Source organism: Somniosus microcephalus, chromosome 9 (genome assembly GCF_052327205.1).
Source record: "Somniosus microcephalus isolate GS21.2 chromosome 9, FLI_Smic_1.0, whole genome shotgun sequence".
Lineage (NCBI taxonomy): Eukaryota > Metazoa > Chordata > Chondrichthyes > Squaliformes > Somniosidae > Somniosus > Somniosus microcephalus.
In genome coordinates, this window is record NC_140995.1 from 206,976,175 (window position 1) to 206,993,457 (window position 17,283).

The 17,283-nt window shown below is 44.4% G+C and overlaps 1 protein-coding gene across 1 annotated transcript in view; it reads right to left on the minus strand.

Annotated features, from left to right (window-relative positions):
• cdk19 (cyclin dependent kinase 19) overlaps positions 1 to 17,283 on the minus strand; it is a 351,351-nt gene that overhangs the window by 207,493 nt on the left and 126,575 nt on the right. Inside the window, exon 4 of the mRNA XM_085997816.1 lies at positions 8,819 to 8,959. Within this exon, the coding sequence (XP_085853942.1) occupies positions 8,819 to 8,959 (141 nt within the window). The remainder of the gene's footprint in view (positions 1 to 8,818; positions 8,960 to 17,283) is intronic.

The following is a 17,283-nucleotide window of genomic DNA, read 5'->3' on the forward strand; positions in this document are numbered from 1 at the left end:
GAGGATGTTGACAAGGCTGGAGAACTTTAGCTATGTGGAAAGATTGGATAAGCTGGGGTTGCTTTCTTTGGAACAGAGGAGGCTAAGGGGAGATGTAATTGAGGTGTATAAAATTATGAGGGGCCTAGATAGAGTAGATAGGAAGGACCTATTTCCCTTAGCAGAGAGGTCAATAACCAGGGGGTAGAGATTTAAAGTAATTGGTAGAAGGATTAGAGGGGACTTGAGGGGAACTTTTTTCACCCAGACTGTGGTGGAGGTCTGGAACTCACTGCCTGAAAGGGTGGTAGAGGCAGAAACCTCATAGCAATTAAAAAGTCCTTGGATATGCACTTAAAGTGCCATAGCCTCCAGGGCTATAGACCAAGAACTGGAAAGTGGGATTAGGCTGGATAGCTGTTTTTTGGCCAGCACAGACACGATGGGCCGGATGGCCTCCTTCTGTGCCATAAATGTCTCTGATTCTATGGGTACTGAGGAAGTGCGGTCAGAGGTGTAGTCAACTGCTTGAGATATAACTGAGATACTCTCTACTTGTTACAAATGGTTCAAGTGCCATTAAATTGTTGAATGGCACTATTTGACGAGCAGGAGGAAATGCTCTCTCTACAAATACCACGGAAAACAAAGTAACTGGTTCTTCAGCTCTGCTATTCACGGGAGTAAAATGTCTGCTGCACTTGTCTACGTAATTCATTGTGCGTAAAGCAGTTTGATTTGTTTCTGAGATGTGATTAGGAGCTATGTAAATGCCAGTCTTCCATTTCTTTATATTTCTAATGTCTCAAAAGCTTGCATCTGTGTGCAAATTACATATGTTTTTGTAATATTTGTGTAACATCACTGATTACTCTGTGGGTAGTCATTCTGAAATGTGCTACCTATACCTAACTTCTTAATTACAATATTATTTGTAAATAAATTGACCGTTTCTTTCAGTATCCATGTATTGTTTGTTAAAACTCGTCAAATGACAGGAAAATTGCACACCAAAGCTTTTATTTTGAAAACTGGCCACAAACTATACATTCAGAAAATTTGTTCTCACATACAGTTTTGAAAAGCAATTTGTTTTGTCTCATAGCCTATCTGTAGTTATTGTTTCAAATTCTGCAAAAATGTCCATGAAAAATACTGTACATCTAAATGCAGTCTGTAGAATTTAAACCGTTCCTTATTCAACTATTCCGATAAGTTGGCATAAAAGTTTTGATTAATAGCTGGAAGTCCAGTGCAGAAATTCTCCTATACAAATAATTCTCAAAAGGTTTAATGGTTCTGATTTGCACTGTGTGGATACAAGAGGAAGAAACCTTTGGTTTTGAGGAAGAACTCAAATGTACTTAATTTCAGTGATATGAATAGCAAATTATCCTTACAGCCCACCATTCGCATTCATGGTCATCCCATGCAACAACAACAAATTGCATTTATATAGCACCTTTAATGTAGTAAAATGTCCCACGGCGCTTCACAGGAGCATTACCAAACAAAATTTGATACCGAGTCTGTAACGTCCGTGTGTAATTGAGACACGGACTGCAGAAGTTGGTTATAACAGGTGTTTACTGAATGGAGACAAAACTGGAACTACTATACAAAGTTACTACACAGGCTTATATACAGGGGTGGTCACTACTGGTACTGCAGTATACAGGGGCTGCAGAATATAGTTCCTTCTTCAAGGTACATACACGACAATTCCTCCCCTTTTAGCTAAACAGTACATAACATTCGATTCATAATTCAATAACATATTTACAATTACAGTTGCTATATACATTAGCTGAAGTTAATCAATTATAAATTCAGTCTTTGAGGAGGCTTCCTGATTCTGTCCGGATAACGCCTCTTTGGGGTATCAGGTTCTTCTGGCAAAGTTGATTCGGGATCAACGTCGTTGTTTGGTTCGTCTGCTTCCAATATCACTGATTCTGAGGTAGATGCAATTGGTACTTCGGTTTCATCACCAGGTGTATAGGATCGTGGTGTAGATTTGACGTTTTCCAGTGACTCTAGAATCTGGTCAGCATGGCGTCTTACAATGCTCTCTCCAACGTCCACGGTATACATTAGAGGTCCTTGCCGTGTGCAGATCGTTCCTGGCTGCCATTTCTCTGTGCGGTAGTCCCGGGCCAAAACTGGTTGACCTATCTTGAAACTCCTGGTTGGCCTTTCATTCATATTCTGAAACTGCCTGTTCTCCACATCTCTTCTGATGTTTGGCTTAACCAAATCCAAGCGGCATCTTAGTCTTCGATTGAAGAACATCATGGCTGGAGTTTGGTTGGTAACCGCATGTGTCGCATTCCGGTAGGCAAACAAGAAGTTATCCACCTTGTGTTGTAGGGGTATGTCTTCATTACACATTGCCTTGATAGCCTTCTTGAATGTCTGAACGAACCTCTCAGCCAATCCATTGGTGGCTGGATGATATGGGGCGGATGTGTAATGCTTAACACCATTGTTCTTTAAGAACCTCCGGAACTCTTCAGACACAAACTGTGGTCCATTGTCGGAGCAAATCTGTTCAGGCAGCCCATTTCTGGCGAATATGGTTCGTAAGACTGTGATAGTTTTTTCTGTGGTGGTTGAGGACATTTTTATTACCTCTGGCCACTTTGAATGTGCATCCACCGCAATTAAAAACATCGAGTCCATAAAGGGACCAGCAAAATCAATGTGTACCCTTTGCCATGGAGATGAGGGCCACTCCCATGGATGTAGAGGGGCTTGTGGTGGGGCGTTTTGGACCTTCTGGCATCCTGCACAGCTCTTGGTCATCTCTTCGATTTCTCTATTGATTCCCGGCCCTGCAAACTCGTGCAATGTGTCCCATCTTTCCGCATTGCCTGCATGTTTTGTCCTTGGACCAGCAGTCCTTCTGGTCATGGGTTGTTCTGCCGCAGTGATAACATTTTTCAAATCCCCGTGTCATTTCATGGGTGCCGTATTCCTGTGGCTTTTGCTGTATTTCCGCAGCTCCCCTTGCTGCTGCTTCGTACGATACTGCCACGCTGAAAGCCTTATCTAGCGTCAGCTCTTTCTCTGAGAGTAACCTCTTCTGGGTTCCTTCACTCAGGAGTCCACAGACAAATTTGTCCCGTAGGGTATCTGCCAGTCCTGCTCTGAACTGGCAGTGCTTTGATAGCTTGCGTAGTTCCGTAAGGTAATCAGCATTGCTCTCATCTTTATGCTGATTTCTCTTGTGGAATTTAAATCTTTCTGCTATCAGCAGCGGTGTAGGATTTAGGTGTTCCTGTAGGATATCAACAATTTCGTTAAAACTCTTCTCCATCGGTTTGACTGGAGTGATCAGGTTCCGCAATAGGCCGTACGTTCTTGCGCCCATTAAGTTTAGTAGTACCGATGCCTTTTTCTCATCGGCTACTTTATTTGCCTTGCAATATACTTCGACTCTTTCCGCATACGTGGTCCAGTCTTCTATTGCATTGTCGAAGGCAGAGATATTGCCAGTCTTTGGCATCTTGGAGATCTAAGATGGCGCCTCTCGCGCTTTGCCTTCTTCCCCGATTTAACAAAATGGCGCCTCCCGCGCTTTGCCTTCTTCCCCGCTGGATTAAGATGGCGCCTCCCGCGCTTTCTGTCTTTTCCGCTGCTGCCAGCGCTGTTGCTGGTGTTTTTATGCCTGGATGGCGACGCCCTATGGTCTTCGCGCACTTCCCCCCGCGCTGCTGCCAACGCCGCTCTCCGCGGTCCCCGTGGCAACTGCAGCTCCTCGCGGCTTTCTGCGCTTCTAATTTCTTTTATTTTAATTACTGTTCCCGTCGTCAGAGCACACCCTATGGAACACTTTCCTCCCTCTTCTCGGGAAAGTACGTTGCCCGGCTTCGTAGCACCGGCCGCGCCCTGTGTGCTCCACCCTCTCTCTCTCCTCTTCCCGACAATGCTGCTCGGCCCCGTTGAAAAGCCACCCGATCGAGCTCTAGCCCGCCGCAGCCCAGGAAGGATCAGTGTACTACCTGCCACCAGCCCGATTAGCTGGAACACCACAGACTGGATAACCAAGCCCAGCTCTCGACAGCCTCTCCTGCAAATCTTCGAATTCGATGAATCAGAGGGCGGTTGCCCACGGTCGACGCCCGTTTCTTCTGTTTTTTTTCTTTCTTTTTGGATTTCTTCCTTCTGGCCTCGACCTCTAACAGCTTCGCTTCAGGGATGGATCCCCGTGAGGTGGTGCAGAACTGTAGGTAAGTTCGGATCTGTTCGTCGCCAATGTAACGTCCGTGTGTAATTGAGACACGGACTGCAGAAGTTGGTTATAACAGGTGTTTACTGAATGGAGACAAAACTGGAACTACTATACAAAGTTACTACACAGGCTTATATACAGGGGTGGTCATTACTGGTACTGCAGTATACAGGGGCTGCAGAATATAGTTCCTTCTTCAAGGTACATACACTACAGAGTCACATGAGATATTAGGACAGGTGACCAAAAGCTTGATTATAGAGGTAGGTTTTAAGGAGCGTCTTAAAGGAGGAAAAAGAGGTAGAGGTGGAAAGTTTTAGGGGAGGAATTCCAGAGCTTAGGGCCTTAGCAGCTGAAGGCACACCCGCCAATGGTGGAGCGATGAAAATTGGGGATGCGCAAGAGGCCAGAATTGGCAGAGCGCAGAGATCTTGGAAGGTTGTAAGGCTGGAGGAGTTTACAGAGATAGGGAGGGATGAGGCCATAAAGGGATTTAAAAATAATGATTAGAATTATAAAAATTGAGGCGTTGGCAGACCGGGAGCCACTGGGACTTGGTGCGAGTTAGGATACAGGCAGCAGCGATTTGGATGAGCTCAAGTTTACGGTGCATGCAAGCTGGGCGGCTGGACAGGAGAGCATTGGAATAGTTGTGTCTAGAGGTAACAAAGGCATGGATGAGGGTTTCAATAGCAGATGAGCTGAGGCAGGGGCAGAGATGAGCGCTGTTACAGTGGAAGTAGGCAGTCATGCTGATGGGAGCGGATATGGGGTCAAATAGGACGTCAAGATTGCAAACGGTCTAGTTCAGCCTCAGACAGTGGCCAGGGGGAGGTTTGCAGTCAGTGGCTAGGGAACGAAGTTTGTGGCAGGATCTGAAGACAATAGCTTCGGTCTTCCCAATATTTAGTTGGAGGAAATTTCTGTTCATTCAATACTGGATGTCGTACAAGCAACGTGTCAAAGGGGCAGTGGAGGGGTCAAGAGAGGTGGCGGTGAGGTAGAGCTGGGTGCCCCACATTATCTCAGTCATGAGGGTGAACTACCTGCTCCCAGGGCTCTAGTAATAGTGCCCTGAGGTCGCTAACTCAGCATGTGGAACACAAACCTGTGTTCTACTACTCTATAATTTTATCCTTAGAACATTTAGAATAATGTGACATTTTAATGCAAGATATTTGCCCTATAAATTCAGGTAGCTCTGTCAACTGAGTGTCAGAATCAGGGCCAGAGGTCTTGAGTTTAAATCCAAGCAGGGTTCACTCAGCCTTTTATTCTTCTGAATTACATAAAATGTCTCATAATATGCGGAGAAAACAGAATACTGCAGAGACTGAAGAAATTATGCAGTGCTTGCCATATAGTTTCAGCATTATCTGGCTGTCCAGCAATGCAAACAAGGTTCATATGGCCAGCCAACAGGCATTTCAGCTGAGGTGTTCCGCTTGTATCTGCACCAGCTGGTGATTTTGCACGTTCATTTCAATGAATGGGAAAATTATGGGCTGGCAAGCGCAGAAGTAATTGGAACTGTATTTGAACTGATGCCTGGTGTACTGATACCTATGCCTCATGTTTCTGATTTTGAATGGCGCTTGATGACTTGAATCTTATAATTTCAATTGATATGCAGCCCCTTAATCCCCGTGTAGTTAATCTCATATTCTTAATCAACTGTTTTTAAAAAAGATCTGAATCCAGTTTAGGAGGCAAGAATGCAAGCTGTGAATTAGCAAAATGCAAACCAATGGAGGTTCGAAGACTGGCCTCCATTAAAGCTAGTCTGATTCAGACAGTTGTTATTGGTTACCTACTACTTAACACTTAACTGCCATGTAACAGCTAGCTGTCACAGTTGGCTAGGTGAAAAATCAGATTAAACAGGTATTCAAATCTAGCTATTACTAAGGGCTCAGACTATGCAAACCAATATGCTTTTAGTCAGTTTAAAACACATTTTTCGAAATAAAAGCCACTAGTTCAACATTGTTTTTATATAGTACTGTATTTTAAAAATATTCATTAAGTTGAGACTTACATATCTACAAACCATGGACAGACTTGCCATGGTATCTATATTTTCATTTCAATTGAGATTGCTACAGAAATTACCTTTGACATGCTTTTGACATGAATTCTAGAGGACTTTCCCGTAACTTTCCAATTAGCTGCTATGGGGGGGTTATGACACTACTGAACAAAACAAAATCTGCCTCAATATTTTAAGAGTTGACAAACTTACCAAAGCAACAAGTTACCTAAAAGTAATTATATAAAAGAAATACTGTCTAAGTTGGTAATTGGAATTCATTAAACAAACAAGGAAAAAGCAACAGGTCAAAGCTTTCAGGTTAGTCTGGTGGTTAAGAAAACAGCTTTCAAACTTGCTGTACATGAGCAATTAATCATAAGAACATAAGAAATAGGAGCAGGAGTAGGCTATTCGGCCCCCCGAGCCTGCTCCGCCATTCAATGAGATCATGGCTGATCTTCTGCCTCAACTCCATGCATCGGCCCTATTGCCATATCCCTTGATGCCTTTACTAGTCAGAAATCTATCGACTTCTGTTTATGAATATACCCAATGACTGAGCCTCCACAGCCCTCTGGGGTAGAGAATTCCAAAGATTCCCCACCCTGTGTGAAGAAATTTCTTCTCATCTCAGTCCTGAATGGCCTACCCTTTATCCTGAGGCTGTGGCCCCTGGTTCTAGACTCCCCAGCCAAGGGAAACATTCTCCCAGCATCCACCCTATCAAGCCCTGTAATAATTCAATGAGATCCCCTCTCATTCTTCTGAATTCAAGAGAATACAGGCCTAGTTTACTCAATCTCTTCTCATACGACAGTCCCGCCATCCCAGGAATCAATCTCGTGAACCTTCGTTGCACTCCCTCTATGGCAAGTATAACCTTCCTTAGGTAAGGCGCCCAAAATTGTACAAATACTACAAGGGATTTTAATTGTGTTTGCAACAATACTACCAAAAATGTATTTATGATTGCTAATAATAAAAAACAGAAAAGTTTTACTTTACTATTTGTGCCAATATCAAAAAGTCAATATCATTGAATCCTACTAATCCCAGAGCCGAGATCTAGCAGCACAAAATGAATTATCAGCACATTTTGTAAAATGTCTTCTTTCTTCAGAATCTCTAATACAACATGTTTTCTGCAAAAAAGACATTTGGATTTAGATGTAAATTTGGATGATCTAACACCCATTTTGTAAACTAAACCGTGCAAACTCCCAGATGATTGACTGCTTCTGACCCATATCAACCCTAATTCTTAGGCCTGGCCCACTTTGGCATTGTCAAGAGAAAACAGATGCACCAAATCCCAAGTACCTAAAAAAAAGGCGGCTGCTGTCTTTCCCTGAAGAAACATCAAGAGAAAATTATGGACTTTATACTTTTCCTACATTACAGCAGTGACTACACTGCATAAAAGTACTTCAATGGCTGTAAAGCGCTTTGAGACGTCCGGTGGTCGTGAAAGGCGCTATATAAATGTAAGTCTTTCTTTTTTACTTATGACTGGACATAACTAGTATGAATCTGCACGTGCGAGCATACATATACATACAAGTTATTATGGATCTCTTTCTTTTTAAGGTAACTGAAATACAGTCAGCATGATCTTTACTGAGCAGCACAAACTGGCATCCTGTTTCCTTAATCCAGATTTCATGCCAATGTTATTGTGTGTATATATATATACATAGTATATTTCTTTCAAAAGCTTCTCATCCCACAGTTTAAACTGCAAAATTACTGAACTTTAGAAAGACCTGTCTGAATAGGAGCTGCAACACAGACCAACTTCAAGGCCACATCCTCAAAGTTACACCATGTTGTGACTACAGCCCTTGTTTAATGACCTTTAAGGTTGCCAGGCAGATCGTTCAGTGCTAAGTGGTAACAATAATGTATACTTTCCATCAGCCACCTAGCACTCTGTTTTGTAATAGGCAAATCCAAGGTCATTTTTTCACAAAAGATAAATAGAAAGCTGACTTTTCTGAAAGCCTAAGTTTTATCAACATGGTAACAGAGCATCCTGTCTGACTCTCCATTTCAGACCTGTGCAGAGCTAGATAAGAGTACACACAATTATTTCCAAATTTCATTATGCTATTGATTCTCAATTTCTTTGGTAGTGTACAACTCAGGCACCGTATTCAATACAAGGTGTGCACTGAGCATTGCTCAGTTTTTATGGTCCACAAAGCATGGGTAGTCTGATGTGGTCACATGGAATTTACTGACCCTCCCAGTTAACAGATAATAGGGTAAAAATTCATCTTGGCGATGTGCATGCAACCAACCAGGAGGCCCAAAGCCGACATGAAATTGGGCCTTGGAACCCATTAACATTTTTCACGCGAGCTAGCCTTCCCCCCCTTTCCCTGCCTGTGCACTTGCTTAAAACCTGTTATATCTCTAACTTTTTCTAGTTCTGGCGAAAGGTCATCGACCTGAAACGTTAACTCTGTTTCTCTCTCCACAGGTGCTTCCCGACCTGCTGAGTATTTCCTGCATTTTCAGTTTTTATTTCAGGTTTTGTTTTTTTATTGGCCTTCTGAGAGTATTATACCTACCAAGTCTCTGTGAAGAACCCAGTTTGCATGGAGATAATGAATTCCATCAAGTATTTGATAAAGCAGTGATTTGACCATGCCCCTTGGCAACTGTACTGGCTTTTTATTTGCTTTTGAAGCACGATGGAACTTGATAATATGCTGTACAAAAAAGAAAAACAAAAAGAAAAATGTTTAATCTTAAGGTCTACAAAATGCATTTTACTTTACGAGCAATCCTACATGCACTGTTTAATGACTACACCACTATAAATAAACTTACTGTTGCCTGACATTTTGTTTCACATGGATTAAAATGCTTTTCTCCTTATAGGTTAACAACCTGTAACAAAGGAATCTGGTTCATTCATTAGCATGTATACAAGCAGACATGACAGATGCTGATACATGTGCCTCAAGGAAAAGTTCCAGGCCCACTACAGAAGCAGCAAACAGAATCTTCACTGCTTAGCAATATAACACAAACACGTAGCACTGGAAATAGGCATTAGTATCAGCTATTTTGGCTTACTCAGCCTGCATTCCAGTTACCTAGAATATGTTCCATTTACAGTTAAGTCACTACATTTGATTCCACGTCACTTTGCAAAGCTAGAATTTTATGCTATTTCATAAAGCGGGTGCATGAATTCTGCCCCTATTGTTATTCATTACAAGATAAGAATCTCACCATATCTACCCAAAATCTGGAACATGACAATCGATTTAAGATTTCTAATCTTGTATTCCATTGTTACAGTTTGGGATTGCTCCCTGCACTCCAGTTGTGTTCACCACAAAAGGCATTTTCCGTAAGCTGGCCCACACCTGCAAGTAACTGAAATGTAACTATATCCCTGGAGTAGATGGGACATAAAACATCTTGAGGTCTTGCAATCTACCTTTTTAGTGTTGATTTATACCAGAAATACTATGGGATTCCTACCATATAGTCCTAATCGCTTCACAGGTTTAGGCTCTTAATCTAAAAGGATAAAACCAAATTGACAGAAATATAACTATGGGCCCCATTAAAAATAAAAATCAGAGCCCTGTTCTCACTACAGTATAATTTAACTGAAAGGATAAAACATAGAAGTTTGATAACTTGAAATAGAACTCATCCTTGTAACTGTCACAATCACGTTAAATGATTTAAATTCTAACTCTGCTTTGGGTATTAGATCTGGCCCATCATGTTGATATACAGTATGGCACTGGGGCTTTTTTTTAAAAATCCCAATACACTGCATTACCCAAAATATTGCAGTTTCTATTTATGCTGGACAAAGGAAGATGGTTCCTCAAAAGTAAGCTCTGTTTCCAGGAAACTCCCAATGATAATTTGAAATTCTCAACCATTTTGCAGCACCAATTTTAAATTCTGTGATAACAGAACTGAAATAGCCCCAGCCAAACTCAGAAATTACATCCTCTGTGACAGTGACCTCTGCAGCTTTTGACATAGTCGACCACACCATCCTCTTCCAACACCTCATTTCCACTGTCCAGCTCAGTGGGACTACACTTGCTTGGTTCCACTCTCACCTATCCCATTGTACAGAGCATCTCCAGAAATGGCTCTCTTCCCACCCCAGAGTGCCCAAGGATCTATCCCTGACTCCCTGCTCTTCCTCATCTATAGGTTGCCCCTTGGCGACATTATCCAAAGTCATGGGATCAGCTTACACATGTACGCTGATAATAGCAGAGCACTTGGAAAACAGTGACAGGATCGGACAAAGTCAACATGGATTTACAAAAGGTAAATCATGCTTGACTAATCTAATGGGATTTTTTGAGGATATAACTGGTAGAATAGATAAGGGAGAACCAGTGGATGTGGTATATTTGGACTTTCAGAAGGCTTTCGATAAGGTCCCGCATAAAAGATTAGAGTGTAAAGTTAAAGCACATGGGATTGGGGGTGAGGTACTGACTTGGATAGAGAACTGGTTGGCAGACAGGAAGCAAAGAGTTGGAATAAACGGGTCTTTCTCCGAGTGGCAGGCAGTGACTAGTGGGGTACCGCAGGGATCGGTGCTAGGACCCCAGCTATTCACAAAATAGCCCAGAAATTCGGGTCCCAACGCGTGAGTAAGCACGGAGTACTCACGCGTGGGCCCGATGGAAGTGCCGGTTTCTTGCATGCACTACGCATGCGCGGGAAACCGGCATTTCTGATCCTCTGAACGAAGGGGTTCAGAGGTCGAACGTGTGCGCGCGGGAGTCTGCGCGTGCGCGTTGAACTTCCTTTTTTTTTTATACAGGGTTTTCCGTGCGTGAAGGCCTCTACATTTTACACATTTAAAAACCAGGCGTAAGGGCTTCATTTTAAAAGGTAAGTGGTCAATTAATTAAAATTAGAATTTTTTTTCCACAGGTTTATTATTTTTAAATACTTTAAAGTAAGGTAAGTGTATTTTTAGCCCCGTTTTTTTATAAAATTATTTTTTTCAAAAATTTAAATTATTGTTTAAAATAGTTATTTAATGTTATTTATAGTTTATTTAAAAAGTGTGATTTTTAAAAATATTTATTTGAAGGGTAAGTACTGTTTTGGGGGCCGAAGTTTTCATTAGTTTGACAGTTCTTTCTGTCAATCTCTTCAATGGGCTTTTCCCTCCTCCGATTGGTTGCCCATGGCTCACATGATCCCAGCGGACGCATCGCATTAACTACGCCGCTGGATCACGCAAGCACAGCGCGCCGGGAGCTGGACCGGGGCACAGAGAGGAAATCCACGCAGGCCCAGGCCTCAACTGCCGGCGCGCTAGGTAAGTGTAGGTTGGGGGCTTGCACCCGCGGGAAGCCCCCGACCCGAATTTCTGGGCCAATATATATTAATGATCTAGACGAGGGAACCATCTCTAAGTTTGCAGACGACACAAAGCTGGGTGTGTGTGTGTGTGCTGTGAGGAGGATGCCGAGAAACTCCAGTATGATTTGGACAGGTTGGGTGATTGGGCAGATGCATGGCAGATGCAGTATAATGTGGTTAAATGCGAGGTTATCCACTTTGGTGGCAAAAACAGGAAGGCAGATTATTATCTGAACGGCAATAGATTGGGAGGAGCGGAAGTGCAACGAGACCTGGGTGTCCTTGTGCACCAGTCGCTGAAGGTAAGCATGCAGGTGCAGCAGGCGGTTAAGGAGGCAAATGGTATGTTGGCCTTCATAGCGAGAGGGTTTGAGTACAGGAACAAGGATGTCTTGCTGCAGTTGTACAGGGCCTTGGTGAGACCACGCCTTGAGTATTGTGTGCAGTTTTGGTTGCCTTATCTGAGGAAGGATGTTCTTGCCATGGAGGGAGTGCAGCGAAGATTCACCAGACTGATACCTGGGATGGCAAGAATGACGTGTGAGGAGAGATTGGGTCGATTGGGTTTATATTCGCTGGAGTTTAGAAGAATGAGAGGGAATCTCATTGAAACCTATAAAATTCTAACAGGACTAGACAGACTAGATACAGGAAGGATGTTCCCGATGGTCGGGGAGTCCAGAACCAGGGGTCACAGTCTAAAGATAAGGGGTAAGCCATTTAGGACAGAGGTGAGGAGGAATTTCTTCACCCAGAGAGTGGTGAACCGGTGGAATTCTCTACCACAGAAGGCAGTTGAGGCCAATTCATTAAATATATTCAAGAAGGAGTTACGTATATTTCTTAAGGCTAAAGGGATCAAGGGATATGGGGAGAAAGCAGGGACAGGGTACTGAATTTGGATGATCAGCCATGATCTCATTAAATGGCGGCTCAGGCTCGAGGGGCCGAATGGCCTACTCCTGCTCCTATCTTCTATGTTTCTATATTTCTAATACCCAACTCTACTCCTCCACTTTTTTTGATCCCTCCACTGCCACTATGTTGTCAGACTGCTCGTCCAAAAATAGTCTTGAATGAGCCGCAACTTTCTCCAGTGAGGAAGAGTGAAGCCATCGCCTCTGGTCCCCACCACAAACTTTGTACCCTTTTCACCGATTCCATCCCTGAATATTGTCTCAGGCTGAAGCAAACTGTTCACAACCTCAGCATCCTATTCGACCGCAAACTGAGTTTCTGACCTCATATCCTCTCCATCAGAAAGACCGACTTCCACCTCTATAATATTACTTGCCTCCACCTCTGCCTTAACCCATCTGTTGCTGAAACCCTCATCTGTGCCTTTGACACCTCGACTATTCCAATGTTCTCCTGGTTAGCCTGCTATCCCTCACCCTCCATAAACTTCATCCAATCCTCTACTGCCCATATCCTAGCCCACACGAATACCATATTCCCCATTCACCCATCACCCATGACGTCGCTGACTAACATTGACTCCTGGTCTCCCAACACCTCAATTTTAAAATTGTCATCCTTGTGTTTAAATCCTTGTCCTTCTCTATCTATGTAACTGCCTCCAGCCTTACAACCCCCACCTCCTGAACTCTCTGTTCCTTTGACTCTGGCCTCTTGATCATTTGCCTTCCATTCTCCCCACCACTGGCAACCATGGTTTCAGCCACCTAGGCCCCAACCTCTGGAATTCCCTCCATTTACCCTTTCACTTCACCACCTCCTTCTCCTCCATTAAGATCCTCCTTAAAACCCACCTCTTTGACCAAATTTTTGGTCACCCCTCTTAATATCTCAGCATCAATTTTTTCCTTACACTTCTGTGAAGCGCCAAGTTTTTTTCTACTTTAGAGGTGCTATATAAATTCAAGTTAGTTATTTGTTTTTATTGTCCCCATTTCCCAACTCAGGAGGAGTAAGTTCTCACCAATACTTTAGCAGATTTTCAATTAACCATTTTCAAGACAATTTTTTCTTCATGTGAAAGGTCCAAAATTCCATTTGTCACTGCTACCTTTCCCCATCACCATTATTAGCCCATTTTCAATTATTCTACTCTCGATCCCTCCATTCTCACAAACTATTGCCAACCTGTCTTTCTCTCCAAGACACTGGATATAGTTGACCAGCACTTTCTCCTCCACTGCCTTTCATCCATGGTCCACCTTTCTGGCATTGTTCTCTTATACTTCCATTATTGCCTCTTCCAATACAGTCAATAGCTCCTCAAACAGTTTCTGCTCCTGTGACAATGTGGTCACATCTGCTGTACTCCAGGGTGCCACTTTAGGTTTGTGTCCTCTTCATTGCCTACGTGCTTTGGCTTTATAGACTCACAGAAGTTTACAGCACAGAAGGAGGCGATATGGCCCATTGGGTCTGTGCCAGCTTTTTGCCAGAACTACAACCAATCCCACTGCAGTTCCCATATTTTTAATCTTTCTCTGTTTCAAATATTTATCGAATGTTTCTTTAAAAGAAGTAGTCTCTGCCTCAATCACTCCCTGTGGCAAAGCATTCCATACGAACATAAGAAATAGGCGCAGGAGTAGGCCATTCAGCCCCTTGAGATTGCTCCGCCATTCAATAAGATCATGGCTGATCTGATTCTTGGCCTCAACTGCACTTTCCTGCCTGTTCCCCATAACCCTTTGCTCCCCTGTAGCTCAAAAATCTGTCTATCTCCGCCATGAATATATTCACTGACCCAGCCTCCACAGCTCTCTGGGAAGAGAATTCCAAAGATTCACGACCCTCTGAGAGAAGAAAGTCCTCCTCATCTCCGTCTTAAATGGGCGACCCCTTATCCTGAAACTATGCCCGAGTTCTAGATTCCCCCACGAGGGGAAACATCCTCTCAGCATCTACCCTGTCAAGCCCCCTCAGAATCTTATATGTTTCAATAAGATCCCCTCTCATTCTTCTAAACTCCAATGAGTACAGGCCCAACCTGCTCAACCTTTCCTCATAAGACAACCCTTTCATCTCAGGAATCAACCTAGTGAACCTCTCTGAACTGCCTCCAATGCAAGTATATCCCTCCTTAAATAAGGAGTCCAAAACTGTACGCAGAACTCCAGGTGTGGTCTCACCAACGCCCTGTACAATTGTAGCAAGACTTCCCTACTTTTATACTCCATCCCCCTTGCAATAAAGGCCAACATTCCATTTGCCTTCCTAATTACTTGCTGTACCTGCATGCTAACTTCTTGTTTCATGTACGAGGACACCCTGATCCTTCTGTACTGCAGCATTCTGTAGTCTCTCTCCATTTAAATAATATTTTGCTGTTCTATTCTTCCTACCAAAGTGGATAACCTCACATTTTCCCACATTATACTCCATCTGCCAAATTTTAACCTATCTATATCCCTTTGCAGATTCTTTGGGCTTGATTTTGCCAGTGTGGGCGGGCTGGGGCGTGTCAGGTGGCATTCGTGTCAGGACCCCGACTCCGAAGTGAAGTGGGGAAAAAGTGCGATTTTCTCCTAATTGGGAAATTGACTTCCAACGTGTGGGAACCCCTGGCCCAGTGAGTCTCTTCATACAGAAAGTCGCCTCTGATGACGTCATCAATGATGCTGGATTTAAGCCCTGCAAGCAGCCTTGCTTCTTCTAGAGACTACAAACTTTATGGTGATTGTAGTAAGGAATTCATTGATCGACTATGTCCCACCAGTAGGCAAAAGTGTGCTCCACGCTTCGATGAGCCCTCCCTCCAAGTTCTGGTGGAGGGAGTAAGATCGAATAAGAAGGTGCTCTTCCCTTCCTCAGGGAGAAAAAAGCCACCCCAGCAAACTAAAGCTGTGTGGCTGCAAGTGGCCGAGGAGGTCAACTCCATATTGATGAGCCGCAGAACCTGGCTGCAATGCAGAAAGAGGTTTCATAACCTTCTCCGCACAGGAAAAGTGAGTATGACTTTCCCATCTCCCTCAATCTGATCCCCATCGCCTCTCCTCACCAGCACTCTGCTTTGCTAACCTCTGACTCCACATCCCACTTGACACTTACACCCCTGCAGCCTTACCCATTGCCTCTCTCTCTATGGTCACATTCACTTAACTATTCGACCATGTTGCCCTCACACTCCCTAACACTGTGATGCAACAACAACAACAACTTACAATACACAAGGAGGGCCCTTTGTCTCCTTCTAAGCATCTATGCTATGCATTCTCTACACTCACTCCTTCATTCTCACTCAAACTCCACTTGTGTCCCTCATTGCAGGAAAAGAGAGCCCACAATAAGAGGGTGATATACCAATAAAAAGCGACGAGTTAGGAACGTAACTAAAGGTTTTTATTGACTAAATAACAGAGCCCACCCTCGTGGGTGATCGGGTCCAACAAGGAGGAATACCAGCCAGTCGACTACCTTTATACCTGGGCAGGTAGGTGGAGCCATGGGCGGAGTCGGAGGTGGTCAGCCCAGGTATAACAGCGCGACAAGAGGCGACCTCGTATAGTGATACAACAGTGAGAACAGTGAGAACAATACAACAGTGATAACTATAGTGTAACGATAGTGAACGATAAAAGTGGTTTACCACATTCACCCCTTGTTTAGATTTGAGTCCGGCGGGGTGAAGTGTACTACCAGTTCTGGTATGTCAGTCTGTCCGGAGGCCTCGTAAGCCTCTCCGATCGTCGCAGCGGCGGTGCTGCATTATCCGGTGTTAATGCTGGTGTCTGCGTGGTCGGCGAAGGCTCGTGGGGTTCCGGCATGCCGTCTACCTGGGCTGGAATTGGGGGGGTGGTGGGGGGGGGGTAAAGGTGGTGTCTCCGGAGTGCCCGAGGGTGCGAGGTCTCGTAAGGAGACAGTGTCCTCCCGCCCATCTGGGTAAGCCACGTAGGCGTACTGGGGGTTGGCGTGCAGGAGGTTCACCCTCTCGACCAGGCGGTCCGTTTTATGGGCCCTCACGTGCTTTCGCAGCAAGACGGGCCCCGGAGAGGTCAGCCAGGTTGGTAGAGTGGTTCCCGTAGTCGACTTCCTGGGGAAAACAAACATTCGTTCATGGGGGTGGCGTTAACGGCAGTGCAAAGTAGTGACCGGATGGAATGCAGCGCTGTCGGGAGGACTTCCTGCCAGCGGGAGGTTGGGAGGCCCTTAGACTTTAAGGCTAAGAGGACGGCCTTCCATACAGTCGCGTTCTCTCTTTCCACCTGGCCGTTCCCTCGGGGGTTGTAGCTGGTGGTCCTACTTGCTGCAATACCTCTCGCTAGTAGGAACTGACGGAGTTCCTCGCTCATGAAGGAGGAGCCCCGGTCACTATGTATATAGTTCGGGAACCCAAACAAGGCGAAGAGGTCGTTCAGGCACTTGATGACCGTGGTACTGGTCATGTCTGGGCAGGGGAAGGCAAAAGGGAAACAGGAGTACTCATCAACGATGTTGAGGAAGTACACATTGCGGTCAGATGACGGTAGAGGCCCCTTAAAGTCGATGCTCAGGCGCTCGAAGGGGCGGGTGGCCTTGATCAGGCTTGTTCTGTCCGGCCTATAGAAGTGCGGTTTGCACTCGGCGCAGGTCTGGCAGTTCCTGGTCATGGTCCTGACCTCCTCGATGGAGTAGGTCAGGTTGCGGGCCTTAATGAAATGGTAAAGTCTGGTGACCCCGGGGTGGCAGAGGTCGTTGTGGAGGGTCTGAA